The sequence below is a fragment of the Oryzias latipes genome (assembly GCF_053564925.1).
Source record: "Oryzias latipes strain Hd-rR chromosome 1 unlocalized genomic scaffold, Olatipes_Hd-rR_3.1 chr1_Y".
Classification (NCBI taxonomy): domain Eukaryota; kingdom Metazoa; phylum Chordata; class Actinopteri; order Beloniformes; family Adrianichthyidae; genus Oryzias; species Oryzias latipes.
Genome location: NW_027616335.1, coordinates 683,419 through 707,573, shown reverse-complemented (window position 1 = coordinate 707,573; position 24,155 = coordinate 683,419). Strand labels below are relative to the sequence as shown.

General features: G+C 38.8%; 1 protein-coding gene and 1 long non-coding RNA gene across 2 annotated transcripts in view; one reads left to right on the top strand and one right to left on the bottom strand.

Moving 5' to 3' along the window:
• Positions 1-6,443: 6,443 nt before the first annotated feature.
• Positions 6,444-8,183, bottom strand: LOC144990446 (uncharacterized). The gene is made up of 2 exons (XR_013654434.1): positions 8,042-8,183; positions 6,444-6,666 (listed from the first exon to the last, which is right to left on the bottom strand). It is a non-coding gene; the product is annotated as an uncharacterized LOC144990446 (long non-coding RNA).
• The window catches only part of mtnr1aa (melatonin receptor 1A a), a 76,465-nt gene continuing 59,961 nt past the window's right edge, over positions 7,652-24,155 (top strand). The window contains exon 1 of the mRNA XM_004065955.5: positions 7,652-8,195. Within this exon, the coding sequence (XP_004066003.1) occupies positions 8,021-8,195 (175 nt within the window). The 5' untranslated portion in view covers positions 7,652-8,020. The remainder of the gene's footprint in view (positions 8,196-24,155) is intronic.

The following is a 24,155-nucleotide window of genomic DNA, read 5'->3' as shown; positions in this document are numbered from 1 at the left end:
TTAATCTGGACAAGACAGAAATCACTTTAAAGTGTGTTTCTTACTTTAATAAACAGAGGTGATGCAGTCAATAATTACTACACATTAAAAACATCAATAGATTAAAAGATTTATAGCTAGGGTGGGATTTAAGCGGTCAGCACTTCTGCATTGCTGCTTTGGCTACCGATGGCACCAAGAGGCCACTGTTCTTAAACCTGCTTTATCCAAACTCTAAAGTCCATAACCATCACTCTAAGTTAAGTGTATATGTTGCTTTTTATTCTCAAGCAAAGGAAACTTTTGAGATCACTTATTAACATTTCAGTAATTAGTAGCCCTTTCAAAGTGCTCTACTTTTTAAGCTTTCAGCGCATTACAAAATACCATGTTCAGCTACGGTGTAACATTTCCCTTTGCCTCTGATTCGCCTCCAGAGGTAGTCACCGCTCCGTCTCTGGAAAGTTGTAGTGCCCCCCCCCAGGGGTAAATATCCCTCTCTAATGTGCTCAGTTATGATGAGCTACGTCATTCTGAAACCAAGTGAAGGGGTAGGCTGATGCGGGGGGAGAAATCTAAACAATAAGGCTACAATTGTACTTATATGTACGGTTCATATTTGCTAATACAGAGTTGTTTCTTTGTCTGCTGTGTGAGGATTGTACACTTTCATCTGTACTGTTTCAAGAAGAGAATATTGCACCCTATTGCACCCACCCGCCTCTGATTCACCTCAGAGACTACATCTTTGACTCTGGCGGTGCATCAGAGACAAAATGTACATTATGAAAGACGGTGGACACTGGGAAATCTAAGTGACATTCCAAAGACGAAGAGTTTTGTGTCCATGCTTTGTTATGAAAAAGTTATTGTTTTCAAAATGATAATTGTTTCAATTACCTGTTAACCTGTGTGTGAACAACTGCAGGGTAAAACAGTAAATATCCTTAATTTAGCCTTTCTAATGATGGTAAAAGTTAACAAGGATTACAAACCTCTTTATAAAACCAAAATTTCATACAGTGAAGAATGGAATTGTAAACCTGTTCACCCATTCACGTGCCCAGTATGCTCAAACACATCAAAGAAACTAGCAAAAAAAAAGTTCAAAGATAAGTTTTCCCGCTGTGCAGCACGCAGACAGGAAGTCAGTCAGACAAAGTTGTCTCCGTTTCTTTCGCTCAGCTGTGCTCACCTGCAGATCTTGAAACAATCCAGAGTGACCCTCGAGGAGCAGACAAAGAAAGGTGCTCCTTTGTTTGTCTAACATGTAGAATAGTGTAGACTACCCCTCCCCCTTTATTCTTTCAAAAAGAGAGTTGATTAGATAAGACTTGCTAAGAACTTCTTTAAATTAGAACCTATGCTAGGACAGGAAAATAATTTGTGCCAATAGCACAGAATGGCATCAAAAATTACTGAGTTCCATTAAATGAATACATGCCTTCAATAAGTGGTCCGTCTTTATGTGCTTAGAGAAAAGGAAAATTATACCACTCAGGTGTCGCACCTGTCAAATGCCCCAATTGCTCATAGAGTGCAACATAAAGGCCTTAAAAAGAAACATATCACACCACTTTACCTGGGTCACACTGAGCCAAGCAGTCAGTGTAATGTTGGCCCAGTGCTGATCATACATCAGCGTTCATTTCAATGAAATATGGCCTTCTATGTCAGCTCAATAACTCAACTTCTGCTTTCCTGAGAGCGCCTGAGCAGCTGGTGTAAGGGCAAAGGCAAATATTCATTTCTTTCCTGAACCCTTGACACACACTGAGGTGCAATACAAGCTCGATAGCCCCGCCAGGAACCATCCCTGTGAAAGGGACTTACGACTTCATGGGCGATGAAAGAAACTGCTGGGAAAAAAATGTTCCGAGCACAGATGAAGACTCGGCTTTGCAGTGGTTTTTGTTACAATCGACATTTACAAGTTTAAGATTAATTTAAAGATACTGAAAAAAGGTCAAATTTATTCAAATATAGTTCAAATGTTCATTACCTTTCAGATGCATAAATACACAAGGTGGATGGATTATCTTGATATTTCACAAAAACTCTTATTTTGTCTCAGCATTTCAAATTTTCTGTGGCAACAACTCCTTAAGTAGTAATTTTATGTTGGTTTAATATCTTAAGCCCACATTTAAATTTTATATTAAAAAAAATGATACATCTGAATGTTTTTACAGTAATTTCCCTGTGAGATAAAAATGAAAAAACTCTAAATACAACTTTTGTTTAAGTTTTTTCCTGCCTTTGGTATCCCCTGTTTGATCTGTTCTATCTCTGCCCCAACACAGCAATAAAAAACATACAATCTGACATGGCATCTCCATTTAAAAGCTCTCTTTGTTTTTGTTAGTTTTCAGCAGTTATGATCTAAATATATACTGTAGTTTAATAAAGGCATCTTGGGGTTAGAGAAATAATCTGGGTTCTGCTCTTTGCTGTCTTCCTTCAGGCTGACACTCTTCTCCTGGGAAAGATAAAATTAGATTTGACATTATGACTAAGGTCTGGAATTATTGGGTTTCTTCATGAAAATATGCACTAAGGACCCTCCTCTGGCCAGCAATTTCTTCTTCTTTTAATTTCTTTTAATTTGATCTTGTCCACTGTGAGGCTTTTTTTCTGTTTTGCAAACAAACCGAGGCCCATAGGGACAAAGTGTTAAAAATTTTAAAAGGATGCTGTTCAGGTCAAGCCCGAAAACTGTTAGTTTATCATATGGAATGCCAAGTTCTGTTAAGTGTCTGTAAAATTTACTAAAGGTTTAAAAATAAATGTGTATTTCCCAGTATACTATTTCTGAGAATGGCCCAAACAGGAAGGGAGATGGCACCGTGGTGCAAGGTTTAATTTATCCATGGCAACATCATCCTAATCTGAAAGGGTCAATAGGTCTAATGTAAGTGTTGCAGAATGTGCTATTCTATAAATAACACCGTAGGGTCTAATGGCTGCGACTTTTCTGAGGTCACGCAGAAAATGAAACTAATGGCTTGTCCAACAGACACACAAACACCACTTATACTTTAATGCAAACAACTGCATCTACAAACTTCCTTCGTGCAGTTGCATTGTCACTCCTGCAGTGACAAAAACAAGCAGTTTATTTCCTTGTGTTACTGCAACTGAACGTTTTCTGTGTCTGGGGTAAAGTTGCATGATGTCAATAAGTCTTTTTGGTCATGTATGGTAAAAACATATCATTTGATTTTTAAAAAATTGAATTCACAGGAAAAGGACATCTAGTACAAACTGTTTGCATAATCTGCATGAACTGTCAACTGATACAGATAGGGATCAGATACATGTAGTAAAAAATAAAACATCACAGGGTTTTTCCATAAGGATACATCTAGATAAATTCATAAAAAAGCACATTATTCTCAGATACATAACTGTACTGTTGCCTTTGAACTGTGAGTTGGCTTTTGAAGATTTGTGCCACTTTTAATAATTGTACCTTCTGGGGTTTTAAAGAAACTCATAAAGATGGACCTGTTGTTCCCTTTTAAACATGTCATCTAAGCATTGCACAACAGGTTGCAAAAATGTGGAACTGTCCCCCTCTTCCCTCAGTGTACTGTAGCACAAATGGACTGTCAATTAAAAAGTACAATAGACGTAAGTGTTGCATTTTAGATGCACAATAATGGCTTCTTCAAATGCGTCCCAGTTTGAGACAGAATCAAAATACATGTCAAACCAATTTACAGGCGGGGATGACAATTTGATGTGAAATGACGCGTGAGTTTAAGATGCCCCCCTGTGAGTTTGTTTGAATTTTCCCTGAACTGTAAATGCCCTATGTATTGTCAAACTCTTAGACTTGTGCCCCATTAAGGCTACGGCAGTGGGATTATATGACACTCAAGAGTCAACAGTTAAGACAAAGATGTGTGTGATCAGAAAACAAAAAGAATAAAATTAGAAATCAGGGATAATCAGTTTTCACATAAATTGTTGTTCACCTCTCGGCATATCCTGTCAGGGGTCGCCACAGCGGATCAGCTTTCACTGGTTTGTACAGGTGGTTTGACACAACTTTGTATTTTATCCATGCTGGGGACAGTCACAGAGGGACCCAGATTGGGCCCCTCTGTGGCTACATAATTAGGCGTTAGCATCAAGAATCTTGCCTAAGGACCCACACTGGATGAAGCTTATTGTGCCCCCTGGGGAGTTATCTTATGTCAATTAAAATATGTAAAATAGACATTTACTCGTATATAATCTTCAATATTTATTGCATATCAACAGAGAGCATATTTATAACAAAAGTAAACAGTTGTAAATTATAAAGTGTGTTTTAACCTGTAGTACAAAGCAAATACACATTTGTGCCAAGTTACAATAATAAATGAGTTATTCAACATTAAGGAGTAGTTACGTTTATTTTTCATTACATTTAGTTACATGTATAAGTTATAACAGGCCCTTTGATGACAACCACTATGTTGATGTGGCCCTTGGTGAAAATGAGTTTGACATTCCTGGTGTAAAACCAGGAATGTCAAACTCACAAAGAACCTCACAAGTGTCCTGTTCCTTTTTTCGCAAGGAACAGGACACTGTCCTTAGCCAATGAAAATTGCTTTTGCCATTGTTAACCAATCAATTATCCCTTTTGACAGAAAGTCACTTTATAGAAAAAGAGCGCCTACTGATGTGTTTGTCTTACACAGTTTATGAAATCAATTTAAAGTAACACAGTGTTTAACATTCAGTAACGGTAACTGCCTTTGTAAAGACATTAACAACAATAAGCCTATTTACTCTTACTGAGGAATGTAACGATGTTCCTTTAAACAGCAGCATTGGAAAAACTCATTATCCACTGTGACATGAGGCAGAAATCAAATATTAGCTGTGTAGCTTTAAAGTTTCATTCACAGCATGTAGATGCAGGTTTAACTAGCTTCGGCTTTTCTACCTACAGTCAGAATGCCCTCCCTGTGACTGAGTGGGTTTTCTGGAGACGCGGATGCTCCCGCCCACACTTGCATGTAGGCATGATTTGTCATTCTAAATTGCCCATAGGAGTCCGTGTGTGTGTGTGTATGCGCGAGCGTGGATGGCCGTTTCTCTCATTTGTCTTTGTAGGGCCTTGTGCTGGACTCGTGACTGCTCCGGGGTTCACCAGTGACATCCAAAACAAGCTCCAATGTTTTCTAAATGACACTCAATGTAACAAAGCATATTTAGGGCAGAAATGACGCCAGAAATACATTAAGTTGGAGAAACATGTTTTTTTTCCCCATTATTTCCTGAATAAGTGGGGACCCTCACTGGGCTAGACTAATAACAAAGTGACTCATTTCAGTAACTTACATTTCATTTTTTGGAATACAAAGCACTCTCAGCCAGTCATTAAGGAAATATTTAGAGATGCTTTGATGAAACAGAGGAAATTGTTGTAATTATTGATGCTTTTGTAGCTCTTTTTTTCATAAAACCAGGAGTAAATATTCACTTTTTCATCTTTAGAACATCTTTGTAAGTTTTAAAGCAGCCTCCAAAGTGCAAAAGCGAGAAAGACAAAATGTGGTTAAAGAGAGGACCAGTCTCTACTAAAAGGTTTTGCAAGCTTTCTGCAGAAGAAAGCTGTCAAATTACAACAGTCTATGTAGCTCGGCAGCCAGACAGTATCTACTGGGAGAGAGAGATGTATGACTGCAGGATTTTCTGGGCTCCATTCATGAAAGCATGAGGAAACCAGTTCTCTGAACTTGGCAGAGCTGTTGACATCGGTCATCCTTTGGCTAATCCTGTCCATAAAGCATGAGGATGGCAGCACTGTGGCACAGTGGTGTTTAACAAATGTAGGAAAAGACACACTGATCCCAACTCAGGGAATGAATGCAGTCAAATATATTGGCTTGATAACAGGACAGGATTGAATTACTCTCCTTTCAGCCTTCACAACAGTTAAATAGTGAAAAAAAAAAAAGGTTCTGCAGCTTTTCAGCTGTGATGTATGGACGGAGAGGATAGATAAGAACCGTTCAGTTTAATTTAATTACATGAGCCCTGACAGGATCAGATAGGAAGGACGTAGGGAGTGTCCATACATATGCATCCAAAGCTCTAACTCTTTTCTTGGATACCAAGGGGTTTCTGTGGAGTGAAAAGTCCAAAAACTTTAAAAAAAAAAACAACCTTTATTTATAACCTTTCATTCATTCAGGAATTAATGTAGTTATACATTTATTATTAAAACTAATTTCCTTTAAATGAATCACACAAGGCGGATTACTGGAAGAAGATTGAATGGGAAAAATGTTTTTCTGTTTAAAATCACAAACAGTGTTTATAAAAGGACAAAGGCTTAAAGACAACCCAATGAAAATTGTGTTTTGGGTGTTTTTTGTGATGATGGAAGACATTTTGGCTTAAAATTGCATTGTTAAGTATTTCTTTATTCAAATTGTTGAAAAAGTCAGGCAAGACAAGCAAACGGCATTTAAAAAAGATTTTATTTGTTACATAGAAAATATGCAGGGTGGGCCTCAATCTCCAAGCTGCGCTCCATTCTGATGCATCCACTCGTAGACGACTAAATCCAAGTACAGCACGTCTTCGTTTTCCTCGTCTGAGCACCAAACTGTACGGCTGGATAGCTCCAGCATTGCTCACCATTTCTGTTTCACAGTAATGTTAGGTTGGGGTTGCGAAGGGCTGTAAGCAAGCGGGAGAGCGTGCAAACAGAGAGCTTAGTTATGGGTGATGGGAAGAAGACGTGGTGTTGCTTCGCACCAACCACCCGTCCACAAATCAGAGGTGAATTTTATATTAACTCCTGCCGCTCTGCAGAAACTATGTCCCATAAACTACAGTCTTATTCATTTTGGCTAAAAAAGGCAGAATCATGGGTGTTTTATGTGGCCAAACTAATGGCTTGTTTTTTTAAGTTTGTTTGTTGCCTCATCCCAAAATGCAGTTAAAAAAATTGATTGCTCTAAATCAGCTTACAAATCAACTAAAAAATTTGCTTAGTTTCCCTTTTTTCGGCAAGCCCATGAAAAATTCCTACAATGACAAAAAATGTAGATGTGTTTTCAATTTCTTTGACAGTTATATCTAATGATCTGCTTCATTTTCTTTTTCCTGAAAGATTTCTTAAATGTTTTTTTTTCTCCCAAAATGTACAGGAAAAGCCTGCAGAGACAATCTACTTGGGTTCATTGAGCGGGCTGACCCATTTAGCTCGAACCTCATCAACTAACATTAGCATAATATATTTATATAGAAATTATGGATTTTCCAATTATGACGGGGCCAATTAAGGCAGAGTATGACAGCATGGGGTACGGTTTTGAAGACAGATGACTGATTGTAAAATATCACTTTTGAAGAACTCACCTTTAAAAATACATATATTATCAATATATAAAATATTATATATATATATATGAAATTGTATTCATTGTTATGTATGTATACAGTTTTATATTTATATGTGCAAGTATGTGTTATTGTAGTCTGTTCGTGGATTATCTCGTGAAAGGGAACTAGCATGAATGGTTTTTCTAAATAAAATTGAATGGCCGTCTGACAGAATGCGAGCTTGAAGGGGATGAATGAGCACGCGCGCTGTAAATGACAGGAAGTAAGACGCTGCCACGAGCCGTTCAGGTGCGTGTGCCTATCGCAGCCGCCAGGAGGCGGTGTTTGTCCCCCGGAATAAAAAGCGCTCCTCTCCAGACCGATTGATCACATGCTGGGAAAGGTTGGAAGTGGCGCCTTCATGTCACATGTGCGCACCGACAAAAGTGAATGGCACGCGGGCGCAGGAGTGACACCGATGCGGGCAGAGAGACGGGGAGCTCACTATCGCTGATGAGGATGAAGCCCCTCGCTGAGGGGCAGAGGAGCAAATAGAGGAGCTGTGGAGAGGATGAGCATGAAAGCCGCGGGAGGTTTTACTTTCCAAACACCGGCGGCTCCATTATCCGCTCCTTAGGACTCACGGGGGGAGTCAGCTCGGGCTGAATTCAAGCACGGAAAAAGTTCGGAGACCGCAGAGCCTACAATGCTTCAAAATGGGTCTCACCTGAACACCTCCTCGCAGGACCCCGTCCTGGGCCGCCCGCCGTGGGTCACCACAACTTTAGGGTGCTTCCTCATCTTCACTATCGTCGTCGACATTCTTGGCAATCTGTTGGTCATCTTCTCCGTGTACCGGAACAAAAAGCTGAGGAACGCAGGTGAGCGCGTGGCAACTGTGGAGAAGTATGCGCGCGCGGGGGGCGGATACAGCGCGCGCGGGCAACAAAAACAGAAAAGGGTTAAGGGGAAAATAAAAGTAGTAAACTCTTTTTTTAAAACTGTTTTAATTTAAGGTAATTACTTTATTTTTTTAGCAACTTGAAAAGAAAAGTTTGTTTTAAATGATATAGTAGCCTATTATGTAATTATTATTACAAAATTAATAATTATTATGATGGTGCTGTCCTAGTTACTGTTGTTGTTATGCAAATTTAACGCAAGTATGACCCCTTTTTTGTCTCAGAAAACGTAGTTTTTGCCTAAAACTTTCATTGATGCACTTTGCCTGATCTTTTCTTTCCTTTCTTTTTTTTAGTTTTATTTTGAAGTGAACAAATTTTAAATTTTATTTTGAAGTGATCAAATTTGACCGACCTCAAACACCTTCCTATCAGCTGAGGCAGATTCTGCAAAGCAGAGCAGAGAGAGAGTCAGTGCTGCTGTTATTGACAGTCTGAAGCCACAGCCTTGTTTCCTAGGTTTTCAACTCTGTTAATGTCACTCTAACCAGCAGTTTCACAATGAAAGCCTTCAAATGAGAACAACATCCTTAAAATGAAGAGTTAACAAAACGGTCAGACTCACTTTATTTAATGTATCGGTACTTATAAAAAGCCAACAACAAAACTACCATACAGTAAATGTCATCTTTGCTGGGGTTGTGGACCAAAGCCCTTGCCCTCACAATTTGGACAAGATTGACAAAGCAAGTGGTCGCCTTTTGCTCACCAGAGGTGATAAAACGTTCATAATTTAATAGTCGGAGCAGAGAGCACGGCTGAGAAAACCCAAGAGGCTTCTTTGGGGCTCAGATCCACTAACTGTAACTGGCAGTGGGGCAAATCATGGCTGTCATCATTTGGATGTTGTAGTCGGGTGATTTGCTAAACGCACTCCTGACATTAGCCTTTCCCCTTCTGCAGAAATGTTGGGGTCAGAACCGATTTGCATCATGTGGATATGGAGCAGATAGAGAGCCGCTTTGAGTCACATTAAATGTTAGAGGTTGCAGCAGAATATATGCATCATTCTGTGATCAGCAGTTTGTCGAAGGGCGAGAGGAAAACTGCCCTTGACTTCGTCCTGGCTGCCCTTTTTTTGGAAAGAGTCTTTACAAAATGATAACATAGGCAAAGATGGGGGTAATCTTTTTCTTTTTAATCATGGTGGTTTGAGGAAAACAAAGGGGAATACACTTAAAAAAGAATAACACATTTGCTAATTACATGTAAGGAGGTCAGAATGCAGCAGCAGGATTTTAATCAAGTGTACCCGTATGATGGTTTATGTTCAGCTATTTCCTTGATATTCTCTGTGCTTTACTCACCAAAGTTACATCTCAAAAGATCAAAGAAAGTAGGAAGGAAAAAAAAAAAAAGAGGGACATAATTGGGTTTCGCAAAATGAATTCTAACGAACAAAGTTGTTGACGTAGATCCTCGCCTCTGCTCTCCATGCTTAACTTAAGGCGTTGACAATTTTCTGTTCAAATAGCCTCTGGCTAAATTGTGTATGGATTGGCAGAAGTATTGACTCACATAAAACATTCCAACACACACTTTAATACTCATTTGCTTTTACAGATATAGGTCTAATAGGAATTTGACTCTTCTGATGATTGTTTGACCACATTTTTGCTGCTCATTTTCCAGCCTGGAAAAAAAAAAAGTAATTTCCTTTCTGCAGATAAATGAAAAAGGCATAGCTCTTCTTGGCACGTGTTACATGTTGTTAGAAACTGCGCAGCGGTATGACAAGAAGTGGGAAGAATTAAATGATGATTAATAAACGAAACTCAGCAGAGAAGCTGGCAGGCGACACGCTCGCATATTGCCGGCAGCGCTGCTGTCTTCCGTGTGGCCAAACCCTCTGTCTCAGCACGGAACCTACGGCCGATGGGTGAGCGATCACGCAGCCAGCGACACGTAGAGAGCCGCGCAGCTGGGTGCAGGAGCAGCGCCGTGAGCTTTAGGGGTCATGCCAGCAAATGGTTTGAAATGTTTGCTTGTAGGTGAGGGAAGTGTATTATGCTTAAGAGAAATCCGATCAACAGGGCACTGTTTTGGCTGATGCTTTGGCAAAGCTGCGTGAGTGTGTGCGTATGAGGTTATAGTCAAGCATTACAGCATAAAATGTAATCTGGTTTAATGGAGCGTCTCTATTTTTAGGAGTTCATTGATTTGGTGTGGGTGGGACCGTTGGCGCGGAGTAAGCTTGCCTCCGTTTCCGATCATCCCTTTATTTACACTTTCTCCCACTAGCTTACAGCCCCTCACAACCCCAAACTAACAACAAAATGGTGAGCAATATTGGAGCTATCCAGCCGTACAGTTTTGAGGCAGATGCCAGCTCGGACGAGGAAAACAGAGTTGTACATGGATCTATTTGTCTGCAAGTAGATGCATCAGAATGGAGCGCAGTGGGGAGCTTGTGGCTTGCCATTTGTGGGCCCCTACGTCACATCTACAAGCTTTTTTAAATTGTATTTTTTTGTCTGATCTTGATTCACAATGATGTGAATAAAGAAATACTCAGTAATGCAATTTTAAACTTAATTTTCTTTATATACGTCCTACATTGAAGGAAAAATGCTACAAGAACATGTTAAAAACACCAAAAACATGATTCATACAAGAGTAGGTCTTTAATGGCTTTAAATGGAGATGAAAGCATATTTTTGGTGAAGAAGGGGTAAAAATTGTGATGGAACCATAGCAGGTTTGTTGTCAGCAGTCTCGTCTTTTTTCCTTTCTTTTAATTCACCCCTAGTGACTTACACTGCTGCCAACCTGGGTAGGTGAATGCGATCAGAGCAGGAGTCAGGGTTTCTTCGATGTGTCTGCAAGTAGCTTGAAAGGTCTCATTTCCACTCAGCAGTCGGAGAGTTTCTTCGACCTTGTAGATGCCCCGATGTGAGCCTCCTCTGACTTTAGCGCTGTCTTACATAATTACGTCATAGATGTCTCAGAGTTGTTGGTCTGTTACAATCCTGGAATTGTTGCACGTTTTACGAGCCGCACCATCAGAGCATCAATCTCCCTGTTTTTAGGTTAAAAAAAAAATCAAAAAAAGAGGCGAAAAGTGCTCTGCGGTCGTGACGAGAAGGTCAAGGTCAGAAACAGTAGCCTGGCCGTGCATTTTATTTCTACTTCTATTTCCATTTCAGTGCTAGGGTCGTGTCTGCTGGTCACTTAAATCACTTTTCTTTCCATTTCTGCTGCTTGACTGAAACTTAAGTAGATTCTTTTGACCATGTCTGCACGGCTGAATGTGTGCTGAAATGAGCAGCAGCAGCAGAAGCAGCAGCGCCTGCTGGGCTCTGCCAATAGCTCCACATTGTCCTCAGCATTGGCTGTTTGTTTTGGAGAGCAAACGCCGTGTTTATCCTTTTCCAGCGTTGCATGACTTGGCTGAATGTGGAAAAAACGATATTTCACCTCCAGTATCGGTTACACTGAAGCTAATGAATGTGTCAGCTGCATTAAAAGCTGTTTGCATGTGTCTTATAAACACTAATAATGTCCCGGCTTTGGAAGAAATCCGCTGGCTTTCCTGTTGGGAAGAATCTCACAAAGTTGGATCTCTGGTGGGGAGATGGAAACATGGCTGTTACAGGGACACTAATCTGCAGATCTTACACTGGACTTGTAGATTTCACAGCTTCCTGTTTTGTTTTTCGGTGCTGGAGAAACTGTGAGCCTCTTGGTTTCATGCTTTGTAAGCACCACATCTCTCGCAAAAAAAAAAAAAAAAGATGATTCTGAAAGATGAAGGAACCTTGAGGCCCAAAAACCTTTTCACTCCATATCTGGCTGACTAAATCTTTCTTATTTTACTTATAGGTCTTAGTTTTTACTGAGCTTAAAGTATTTAAAGCAGTTCCAGCTGGAATGGTTGCTCAACAGCTTGTTGAAACCAGACAGACTCTTCAAAGCACTCGACTCTAAAACTAACCGAGTTAATTTTCTTTGACAAGATGCTTTAAAAGGTTAAAGGCTTTGTATGTAAAGCTCCTCTGCCTAATGCATCCTCCACTTGATATCATGTGGCTGTATCATGTGTTCTTCCTTTTGATGACAGGAGGGTCTCTTTGAGAAGGCTGCTGAGCCCCCTCTGGCTCACACAGTTACAGTTTCACCTCCAAACATAGAGGAACGGGGTCTGCCTGTCGGTCACTTTGAACCCGAACCATGCTCATTTCCTACACACTGTCTGCAGAAATCATCCTGAAACTGTCATTTCAGCATATCCGACTGAACAGTTTTTGATTCTGAGGTTAAATAAAATATTTTCCCACACAATTTAAGTGGGTTAATGGTTTTAGAATATATATATGGCATTTACACTAATAACAGTAAACAACTAGAATGATTAGTGTGATAAAAATTGGAGAGCAGTAATTCATTTTATACATCCACGCATTGTTGTGTCTCTTGTCTTGGCACTCTATAGAGTAATCAGTTAAATCTTTTATGATAGGAGGCACAGTCACTGTGGATAATGCTGCACTGACTGACTGTGCAGAGAAAAGCCTGTCATTAACAGTTTCAGAAATGTTACAATCCTGCTCTGTGCAACCTGTTGTTTCAAATTCCTCAAGATCTTTTCATTGTTTAAGTGCATTCTTTATGCACTCAAACAATGAAACCAGTTAGTTTTTTTAATCTTTGCTCTGTTGTGTTGTTTTTTTAATGTTATTTTACATGGAAATGATTCTGTAGCATAATTAAAAATAAAAGTCAAACATTATTCCCATGGTGGGTGTGAAAGTGAAAATAAAATCCCCTGTTTGCATTTTCGTTTTAATTATGACACAGAATTAGTGGTTTTTAAGTGGAAAATGAAAAAGCCTTTTGAAGTATTGATTTTTCATTTTAATTTTGAGTCATCTGATGCAGTTACATTTTGAAAATTAAAAAGCATTTCTGTTAATCCATTTTAATAGTCAAATTAGACATTTCTAAATGAATTTTGCTACACATTTACTTGAGAACTTTTTGAAAATGAGATGTAACATACCATTTTCATTATCATTTGAATTAAGTGACAGAATAAGCGGTGTTGAAGTAGAAAAGGAAAAAGAATTTTGAAGTTTTGCTTTTTTATTTTAATTTTGAGTCATTTGATGCAGCTTCATTTTGAAAATGAAAAAGCATTTCTGGTTTTCACTTTTATTTTTAATTATGCTACAGAATAGTTTCCATAATTTTAATCAGCCACATGGATTAGCTTTTTGGAAATTGTGTTGACAGTTTAAATCAAGTTGTTCATCAGATGCAGAGACATGTAACCACACAATTAAGGAGGCCAATAGCTCAGAAACTGATTCATAGCTCCACCCAAAACAAGTAAATGATTGTAAATGGTAAATGGTGTATACTCCTATAGCGCTTATGTAAGGGCTTCACAATCACACACTCCCATTCAGCCATGCACACACATGGCAGCTCTGCAGCTTTACACTGGCACCCTAAGCCGTATTTTCACAACCATAAGGCGCACTTAAAAGTCGTAAATTTTCTCCCAAATGTGCAGTGGTGCGGTGTGTGTGTTGTTACGTGACTTTGGTTAAAAGGACGTAGGAGAGGACAGCATGAGAATGGTAAGGAAGGGAAGTGTGGACGTGAAAGAAGACACCCCCCCGAATAGTACAAAAGTGCTGTTATGTGCATTATGCAGAACAACGTCGTTTTGGCAACCCTATGAGACCCAGTTTAAACTGCATGCTATCAGCTACGCAGAGGAACATGGGAATCGAGCAGCTGCTAGAGAATTCAAGATTCCATGGTTTGCAAGAGTAGGTAGCTGGAAAACAAACTCTGAAGAGAGCGACTGGAGTGATGGATTAACGATCAGAGAACAGCTGGGAGAAGCGTCTCTGCAGTCACCATTCAACTGAAGGCTTAATGCTTGCAGAGGAAATGAAAATTTAACATTTTCACATCTGTCTTGGTAATTTCGTTTTATGAAACTGTGTCATCTTTCCATCCGGGCAAAGACTACGGTGGTGCAGCAACTTCCAGCACATAGAACGAAAAGCTGTCCAACTTCCGCTCCTACTGCAGTGAAAAGATTGCCAACAAACACCTCCAGCCCAGCCACATCACCAACGTGGACAAGGTGCCGCTCACTTCTGACATCCTGGTGAGGCACACTGTCGAATGGCGGACACACTTTACTGAGATTGTGAGGCAGCGCCGGACGAGTTATGCCACAGTTTTGTGAATGGATTGTTGACGCTTGGGCTAACGTGTCTGCATGCACTGTTCTTCAAGCTTTCGTAAAAGCCGGCATCATTCATGAGGAGCAACACTGCAACGAAACGGGCTCTGACGATGACTGAAGGGAAGCTGGCGTTTGATAGAAATTTAGCCCAGCTGTTAATTTCAGATACAGAAGATGAAGATTTTGATGGATTTTTGGATGCTGGTTGATGACTGAAAATAAATAAATAAATCACAACCAACTCAGCTTTGTTTCCGCTGCCTTTTTAAAACACACACCAGCATGAATGTTTTACCGGTATGTTTTAACGTGCCTGCGCCTTAAAACCCGGTGTGCCTTTTATATGTGTCAAATACAGAAAAAGCACCCATAGCTGAAACTGCATCATGTAACCCAGTGCGCTATTGTCCTGAAAATACGGTGGGTGCGCAAAGTGGTAAGACCTGCAATCTTCCAAACAGAGGTCAACCCCTTTACCTCTGAACCATGCCAGCAAATCTCGGTTTTACCAACGGGTTCATTTTATTTTTTTCTTTGCAGTTTTTCAGACAGCGACTCTTGTTCAAAGGACCACTATGACTAGTTTTAGTTATCAGAGACCTTTAATGACTCTGTCTTACTGCCTGTGTTGTTTTTCCTCTTCTCATTGAACATTGCTGGGCTGCCTTCTCATGTACACACTGCACTTGCAGGATGATTCAAAAGCAGACCAGTCTGTTCACAGTCATTAGCCTTTATGCAGCGGTACCTCCCAGCTGAAGCTATATCAGGAGATGTCCACCACTCCTTGTTCAGGTGACATTTGCAGTCTTTGGTCCAGGCTCAAAATGACGCCGCCAATGCTGCTGCTGACTGAGCCCAAATTCCAATGGGATGTAAATGTTAAAATGCACACTTACATTTACATAGGTCAGAAACCAGCAGGTGTCCTGAAACCTGACTTTGAATTTTGCATTTTAAAATAAGATGCCCATCCAATATTTTCTATGAAATAACAGCAATTCCAAGTCAACAAGTTTTGTTGTTTGTTTGTAGTATGTAATTAGAAGATGCTTGTTTTTCTGGGTTTACAAGTCCAAAATGCTTCTACATTTTTATATTAATGTAGCTTTTGTTACGTCAGAAAGAACTTCAGGTAGAAATGACACATGTAAGAAATCCAATGATAGCTTTGGTTCAGAAACTCACTTATCAAGAATGCAAGAAAGAAAAGCATTTATACACTTTCAGTTTTAAGGAGTTTGTCTTTGTGTCTCACTAAAGACTTCTGCTGACATTTAGCTGACCTTTAGCCCTTCCAATACTTGTGAGGACAATAAGAACTAATTAACTAATGAAAGCTCATCAGCCCACTGTAATCACATAGCCTAGGAACAGAAATGACTGTTGGTGCATATTTAGTGGCTCAGGTGTGTCACAGTCATAGTCAAATTATCATAATAATAACACTACATTTAATTTAAAGCACCTCTCAAGACATGCAACAGCACAAAACAAACAAAGACAGTAGACACAACAGATTAAGATTATGAGATTACAGTTTAAACAAATGTGTTTTCCATAGAGATATATTTTAATACAGTTTTCTTTATTTCAATTATTTTGTATGCCTCAAACACATTAGAAACCATTTGATTCTTGTAAGCAATGTTGGGGGGGAAATACAACCACACAACTACACCTAGGGCCAATTTAGTGCCACTAATTGACCTATGGAGCATGATTTTGGACTATTGGAGTAATAAGAGAAACCTCACACAAGCACTATCAAATTCCAGACAGAAAAGGTTCCAGCTGGGATTTGAACCAAGGCCTTCTTGCTTTGAAGCAAGAGTGCTAACCAGTATACCACCATGGGACCTTCAGGTTTAAAGGTAGGGTAATAAAAAATTATATGGGGGCAAAACATTTTTACACACTTTCCAGTTGTTTACGGTGTGAAGGTCCTAGTTTATTTATCACAAGATTTCACAGTACATGTAAAAATTCCTGAGCCGTTCCTCAGACCTCCAATTTGTAAAACTGTATTTGAACTTACTTCAATAAGAAAATCCGATTAACTGATGAGAACAAATGCTTGGCTGAGAGTGGGTCCTGTGATTAGTTAATGATCCCAAAGACATAATATTTACCTGGATGTCTAACTATTGAGACACTGACAGTTAACTTAGCTTTCCAGTTCCCTATAATAAACTAAAAAGCCCAAATCCTATTTCAAAGTTACCAAAAATTCATCCGACATAAAGTACAAACTATGCCTTCAAAGCAACATTTACCTTTGCTTTAGTTCAAAATACTACTATTTGAAGAAAATAATTTCCTTTTTTCTCTCCCATTTTCGGGTCTTCATGTTTAAATTAAGCTGTTTTAAAGGTGAAAGTAACTTCTAATTCGTTAACTACTCGGATCCTTAGATGTTTTTTTTCTTTTAATTGTGTTAATATTCTTATATCAAACCCTCTGTTGGGATCATATTTACAAGAGTTTTGTCAACTCAGTTCTAAAACTATGATTCTATGATTCTGAATTGCCATTTTCTTTCTAAACAAAGCTTGTTTCAAACAGTCAACCGACTAAAGAAAAATGGGTATCACAAAACCTGTTTAATTTAGAAGAGTGAGAAAAACAGTGATTGCTGCTAGTATGTTTTTCTCCTTTCATTCATGACAGAAAATGGGTTTTACCTTTAAAACATGGCTGTTTGGTACACCATAGAAAAGGAGATTTTGAGCTACGTAACCACACCTTGTCCCCCATGTCCAATCTAGGTCATTTAGTTTACACATTAGTGACATTGAGTAAAATGGAAATCATCTGTGTCTCTGGCTGGTTAACAGCAATAATGAAACCAAGCATTTCCTTTCCTATATAACTAGTTCCACGTTTTTCAAAAAGCAAACACAATTTTAGAGTAAACAATACTATGATTACATTCTGCTTACACTGGATGTGTGCATAGATAAAAAACACACAAGGATACTAGTGTGGGCCACCGGGTTGCACAGCAGACTCTACGTGAATAAACAGTCTTGTGTCAATATTTCCATCAAAAATTTATTTTTTGTTGAAAGGCTTCAAGTGCTGCTTGGTCTAAACTTTAAAACTTTTCAGTTAAAGAAGTTCATTATATTTGATCTCACCAAGGAAGATTTTGCCAAATGGCTTAAATCACAGAAGCAGTTAAGAACAAAGGTTTTTCCAAATCTTAACTTTGAGCATAAAAATAAAAAGAAACCCTGATTTAGAAAACATAATGATTTTTTTGCTTTAAGAGAGTTCTCTTGCATTTTTTTGTGTCTACGTGTCAGTTTCTTTGGCAGTCAGGTCAGCTTGATCAACTGAGAAACTTAATAGACATACAGTGATTTCTGCACAGTATTCGCCCAAAAACACAAATGAAGGTAATATTAATCTATTTACATCAATGGTTTTAAACAACAACAAACAAGAGTGTTGGTATTGTTTGCACACACAAAAGTTCACAGTCTACATTCAGTTAGAGAGAAAATTCAAAGTTTGTGGGTAATTTTCGAAGGAGCATTGGAACGACAGCACAAAAGTGCAGGAGCTCACTGAATAACGATAATTGAACTTTCTGCAGCAGCCTCCTCTCAGCATTTGCTCATGCGTTTTTTTTGTGTTTCTTTTTCCATTTTCCACTCTACCATGAACGAAGAGGGTGGCATAAATAGGATGAATGGAATGTCCAACACTGGTGCAACACTGGTGTCTTTCCTTGTGTCATGTGAACATAGTGTGTAACAGGGATTGGTTTTCAGGGCGTTGAACGACTGCTTTGAATTTCCGGTTGTGTTTGCAACCCTTAGATCATTTGTTGCATTTCCATGTCACTCCTGCATTACACATTGATTCTTTTTGTGTGGTTTTGGTACTTTCTACACATCTGTGCAAACCAATTCGCCTGGTTGACAACAATTCCCCTTACTAACACCAGACTGATTTTGGATTACAGTATCTGATCGTTAATTGTGGACCAAATGCACCTTTTGATAACTTGGTTTAGTTTGAATGATCAGTGGGCTCAATGGCAGGTAAAGCGGAGCATAATATAGAAATGAAACCCCCACAGTAGTTTGGAAACTGCATGTTTTAAGTGTCTTTCTAACAAGTTTTCTGAATGTGAACTGATTAATGCTAAGAGCCATAATCCAACAGAAAGCTGTTATCTCTTATCGACTACACTCATTGGCCATTTTATTAGGCACACCTCTCCAACTGCTCGTTAACGCAGATTTCTAATCATCCAATCACTTAAGAGCAACTCGGTGCATTTAGGCATGTCGACATGGTCAAGACGATCTGCTGCATTTTAAACCAGGCGTCAGAATGGGGAAGAGAGGTTATTTAAGTGACTTTGAATGTGGCGTGGCAAGTAGAGGATCACTGAACTCAGATTACAGCAGTTTCCCAGAGAAATACATGCCTAAAATTATTTCATTTCTGGTTCCTCAGGTTGATCCATTTTATTTGCAGATGACATTACATTCAGCAGAACAATTTAGAAAAGAAATAATTTAAATGTCCCCCTCCTTTGCTTTTTCCTATTTTAGTTTCCTTTTAAACCCATTAAAACAGGTAAAACGGCATATTTTTTACAAAATAACACATATTAAAAAAGTTTCTGAGGCAGTTATACATGAGTTCAGTTCACAGTTCTGGATCTGATCATTATTACCAATACTAATTAGGAAGAATTTCATAGCTATTACCATCTTATGAAGCTAAGTTTACTCTCTTGCTGAAGTGAACTAACATTGCTTTAAAAAATGTAAATGTAGTCTGTAAGTTTGCATAGACCTGAAATTCAGAGAAGACTAAAATGTATCTGAAACTACATTAAAGTTGTTTGTCCAACAGCCTTTTTACTCTTCATACTCTGTACTCACACTATAACAAAATGCAACTGGCACAAGAAAGCTAACTACCTACGTAGCTAATGTATCATTAGTGAGAAGGACTGTAAGACAAAAAGTGGGACATCCACGTTTTCACAAAGTCATTGTTGGAATTAAAGGAAGTCTGCAAACAAGAGGCTCAAAGTGCTTTTGAAATTATATCTGTGTGTATAGTGCTTCATAAACAAAACTGCCTCGCCTTGTCAAATAGTGTCACGTTGACTTAAGATTATATTACTGCATTACTCCACATTTTTTGTAAAAATACACACTAACTGGCCACTTTATTGGTCACACCTGTCAATTTCTTGTTAACGCAAATGTCTAATCAGCCAATCACATAGCAGCCACTCAATACATTTAGACATTTAGACATGGCCAAGATTATATGCAGCAGTTTAAACAGAGCATCAGAACGGTGAAGAAGGGTTATTTAAATTACTTTGAATATAGCATGGTTGTTGGTACCAGATGAGCTGGTCTGAGTATTTCGGAAACTGCTGCTCTGTTGGGATTTTCACCTACAACCATCTCTAGGGTTTACAGAGAATGGTCCAAAAAGAGAAAATATCCACTGAGCGGCAGTTTTGTGGGTGGAAATGTATAGCTGATGCCAGAGGTCAGAGGAGTATGACCAGACTGGTTCCAGCTGATGGAAAAGCTGCAGTAACTCAAATCACCCCTGGTTACAACCGAGGTCTGCAGAAGAGCATCTCTGGACACACAACTCCAACTTTGGGTAGATGGGATACAGCAACAGAAGACCACACCAGGAAAAACTCCTGCCAGCTAAAAAATGGAAACTGAGGCTACATTTGCACAGAATCATCAAAATGGACAAGAGATTATTGAAAAAACGTTGTTTGGTCTGATAAGTCTTCACTTCTGCTGCAACATTCAAATGGTAGGGTAAGAATTTGGCGTCAACATCATGAAAGCATTGATCCATCCTGCCTTTGAATCAATGGTTCAGGATGGTGGTTTTAGTGTGGGGGATATTTTCTTGACTTACTATGGGCCCCTTAGTACCAATTGAGCATGGTTACAACACCACAGCCTACCTGAGTATTGTTGCTGACCATGGCCATCCCTTTATGACCATCTTCTGATGGCTACTTCCAGCAGCATAAGGATCCATGTCATAAAGCTGGAATCATCTCAGAGTGGTTTCTTGAACATGACAATGAGTTCACTGGACTCAAATGGCCTCCACAGTCACCCAATAGAGCACCTTTGGGATGTGGTGACAACAGGAGAACGGCATCATGGATGTGCAGCCGACAAATCTGAAGCAATTGCGTGATGCTATCATGTCAATGTGAACCAAACTCTCTGAGGAATGTTTCCAGTACCTTGTTAAATCTATACCTCAAAGGATCTAAAATTCTAAAAAGATTACCTGGATATTTATAAGAAAATGTTCACAATCTTAACATCAGCCATCCCTTTTCTGAAGAAGCATGTGATGGACCAATGAGCTAGATAGTCTGGTGTTTGCACTTGTGTAATAACAAATGTTTCCAAAGGTCATAACAACAAAGCAATTTGACCTATTCTTAAGCAGCACTGTTTACATTTGACCAGTGTCACATGTATACAGATTTGCCTTATGCACCAGCTACCTCAATGCCAGAAGTCTTGTCCATTGTATCATTTACACACAAGTACCCACTAACAGCAGTCAAAGATATTTTTACAGATGATTTGACTTGTTAAACCAAACACAAAGTAGGTAAAGCCATTATATAGAGATAATGATCTAGAGACTGAGGTGCTCAGCAACCAAATCTGGAGTGAAGGGCATCCAGGAGCGCCAGGTAGGTGACCAAATTTAAGTCTGTATTCATGGAAACTTAAGAGAGGATGTGCACAGCTTAGCTGTTCTTCCTATAATGACGAAAAAAGCATAGGTGCAAATACACTGAAAACAATCAAGCTAAGATGCTGATATACTTTTACGTGATGGCAATTCTAGGCAGACAGCACAAGTCTCCACCTTAACTCTAAAACTTAATTTAGTCATGTTGTTCATTGTATTTCCATGAGCTATTTCTCTTGCTTCCTGTGCTAGAAATTGTACAGCTGTGAAAAAGTCTAACATTTGTCTCTAGCTCTTTAATTATTTTGTACTGTCATGTGAGGTAAAACTAGTGCTTTGTGAATCCAGAAACAGTAAAGCAGCTGTCAGTCTGCCTATTCCAAAATACAAGCTTTCAATTTGTCTGTACAAAGTTTCTGTGCCATAATGTCTTTTATTTCCAAGGCATAGTACAATTACTGTCTGAAAACAACTGAAACATCCTCTGCCTAGATCAAATACCCAACACATCACAGCCATCACCTCTCTGAACCATAACCTTCCAGCACTCAAACTGACTAAACTGCTTTTTGTCAACAGCCAGAACATTATTTTAGTATTGTTGCAAGGAAAATACTATTTATTAGCACTTTAAATGAGCCGCATCTTTCATGGAGCTCTTCAAGTATTAGTTTCTCCTTGGAATTTCTAAGAAACAGTTTCTATGCAGTGGATCATAGCAATTTACAAAAAAAAATAATTTTTACATAGGCAACATCTTAAACCTATATTTGATTGCCAGCTGTCTCACAGTGTTTTGCTGTTGTTTCTCTAATTGATACAAGAACGTGGTAAAGTCACAGAGTTTGTCAGTTACTGTGGTGATGGCTGTGATGCACATCAGAGAGGTGCAGTGTTGCAGAGCAGTTTAACAAGAACACCAATGAATAGGGCCCGGTTGGTGAAAAACACACTAATTAAGGACCCAGAGAAGCCAGCGGGTCATGACTCGGCAATTAGTTTGCCGGAGCTGAATAAATGAACATTGAGTGTGAGAGGATAAGGATCTCTTTCTTTTTACTCAGGACACTTAACTCAAAGCTATAGACTAGCTAATACCCCTATCTTAAGGGTTACAAAATGTCAAATAAAAGAAGAGGCCGTGCTGCTGATACCTTACAGAGAGCATTAGCTGCTTCTTTGTGTGCACTTCAGGACTGTGAAACACGTATAAGCCCTTATGTTGTATGGCTTCAGCCCAGCTTGCAGATCCACTTTGTGGAGATTTACTGTCGAGAGACTTTCCAACTCTCATCAGGATTAAAACTCAAACATCAGATCACATCGTGCCACAGAAGTGATTCGGTAGCACACATATGCAAAGAACCTGGACGGTAAGATTATTGTTTTTGTTGCCAATCTTGTCAGACTTGTTTGCTGCTATATCTAGTTCTCAGATTTATACGGGAGGAGGTGAGAGGGAGATGAACAGCAGTGGATGATTGTAGCGATAAAGAGAGTAAGTGCTGTGTGTCACACAAATCATACATACAGTGGGAGACAAACACATATTTATATTTTTTTTATCTCTTTAGTGCTGTATTTCTCACGTTTGTTTGCTTTTTTTTTTTCGTTTTTACAAAATATGTTGGGTTATGGAGTCATGGGAAAAACCCTTTTCTCACAAAAAGCCTTTTTTTTTCTTGACTGACTGGATTAGTGAAATCTCACCTTGTGCCATGTTGTCCTGCTACGTTTATGCCTCCTTGCCATGTCATCTGATAAAGAAAAATTTACTCAGCAAGCATTCGTCTCACTGTCTACTGCAGAAGTTCACCAACTTTTTTTTTTACTGGGCAATACTGCAGGGTGGTTTTAAACATAAATAATATTTCATAAAATAATTATAGCACGAAATCCACAATATTTTTATGTTTGTATATAATTACTTGTTTTATTCTGGCATTAATTTAGTCAAACCTTTGTAGCAGACAGCCACTAAACAGCTGTAATGTTGCTTTATATAACACCACGTGCAGCAAACTTTAAGCATTCACATGTGATTGATAGGCTAAAGTTATTTCAATGTATTGCCTGACAATCTTATGGATAAGATGACTGCAGAGGTATGCGTGCTTAAGAATGTAGTTGCTCTTTTGCTCAAAGTGTTTGCATAATTTATGGCATTCGGTGCTTCCAAATTGAAAAATTAGCTCAATTTCATTTAGACCTGGAGATTTTTGGCAAGCATTTTCTTTGCTGTAATTGAGTGTTTGGCTTCTTTCATTTTTGGGGAGAAGTGTGCCTTGTTCAGTACTTATGTGCATCTGCATGCATTTAAACTTCTTTGTTTGATCCTTTAACAGATATACTTTTCATGTTGCTAGGCATTTATTCTATTTACACTTTGAGTTTTTAAAAATTAAAAATAAAACCATTACACCTACATGTTTTTGCTGTTTAAAACACCTGCTCAGATTCTCTGTCATGTAAATCCGGCAGTTATCTAATATTCAGGCATGGAGACATTGCCGTGACAACCTATTAAAATCTATGAAAGCTGTATATTTTATTTACACATAAGACATTTATGTAACTAGTTTCCAGATGTCATTTCATATTTCTAGGAACAGCATGACATACATTAAACATGAGAAAGTGAAAAAAAGTTAGACGACAATATCCGACGTCCAATTAGGTTAAAAGACCCACTCCAATGAAAATGTTTTTTTTAACGTTTTCTTGTAGAATCTCTCATGATTAGCCTAAAATTTCATTTCTGAGTATTCAGATTATTCAAATCTTGTGAATCAGAAGCAGACAAAAAAAGCTATTTAAAAGGTTGTATTGTGATGTAGAAAATAAGCTGGGTGGGGCACAAGCTCCCTGCTCCACTCTGTTCTGATGCAACCAATTGCAGACAAATGAATGTATTTGTTTTTCCCATCCAAGATGGCAAC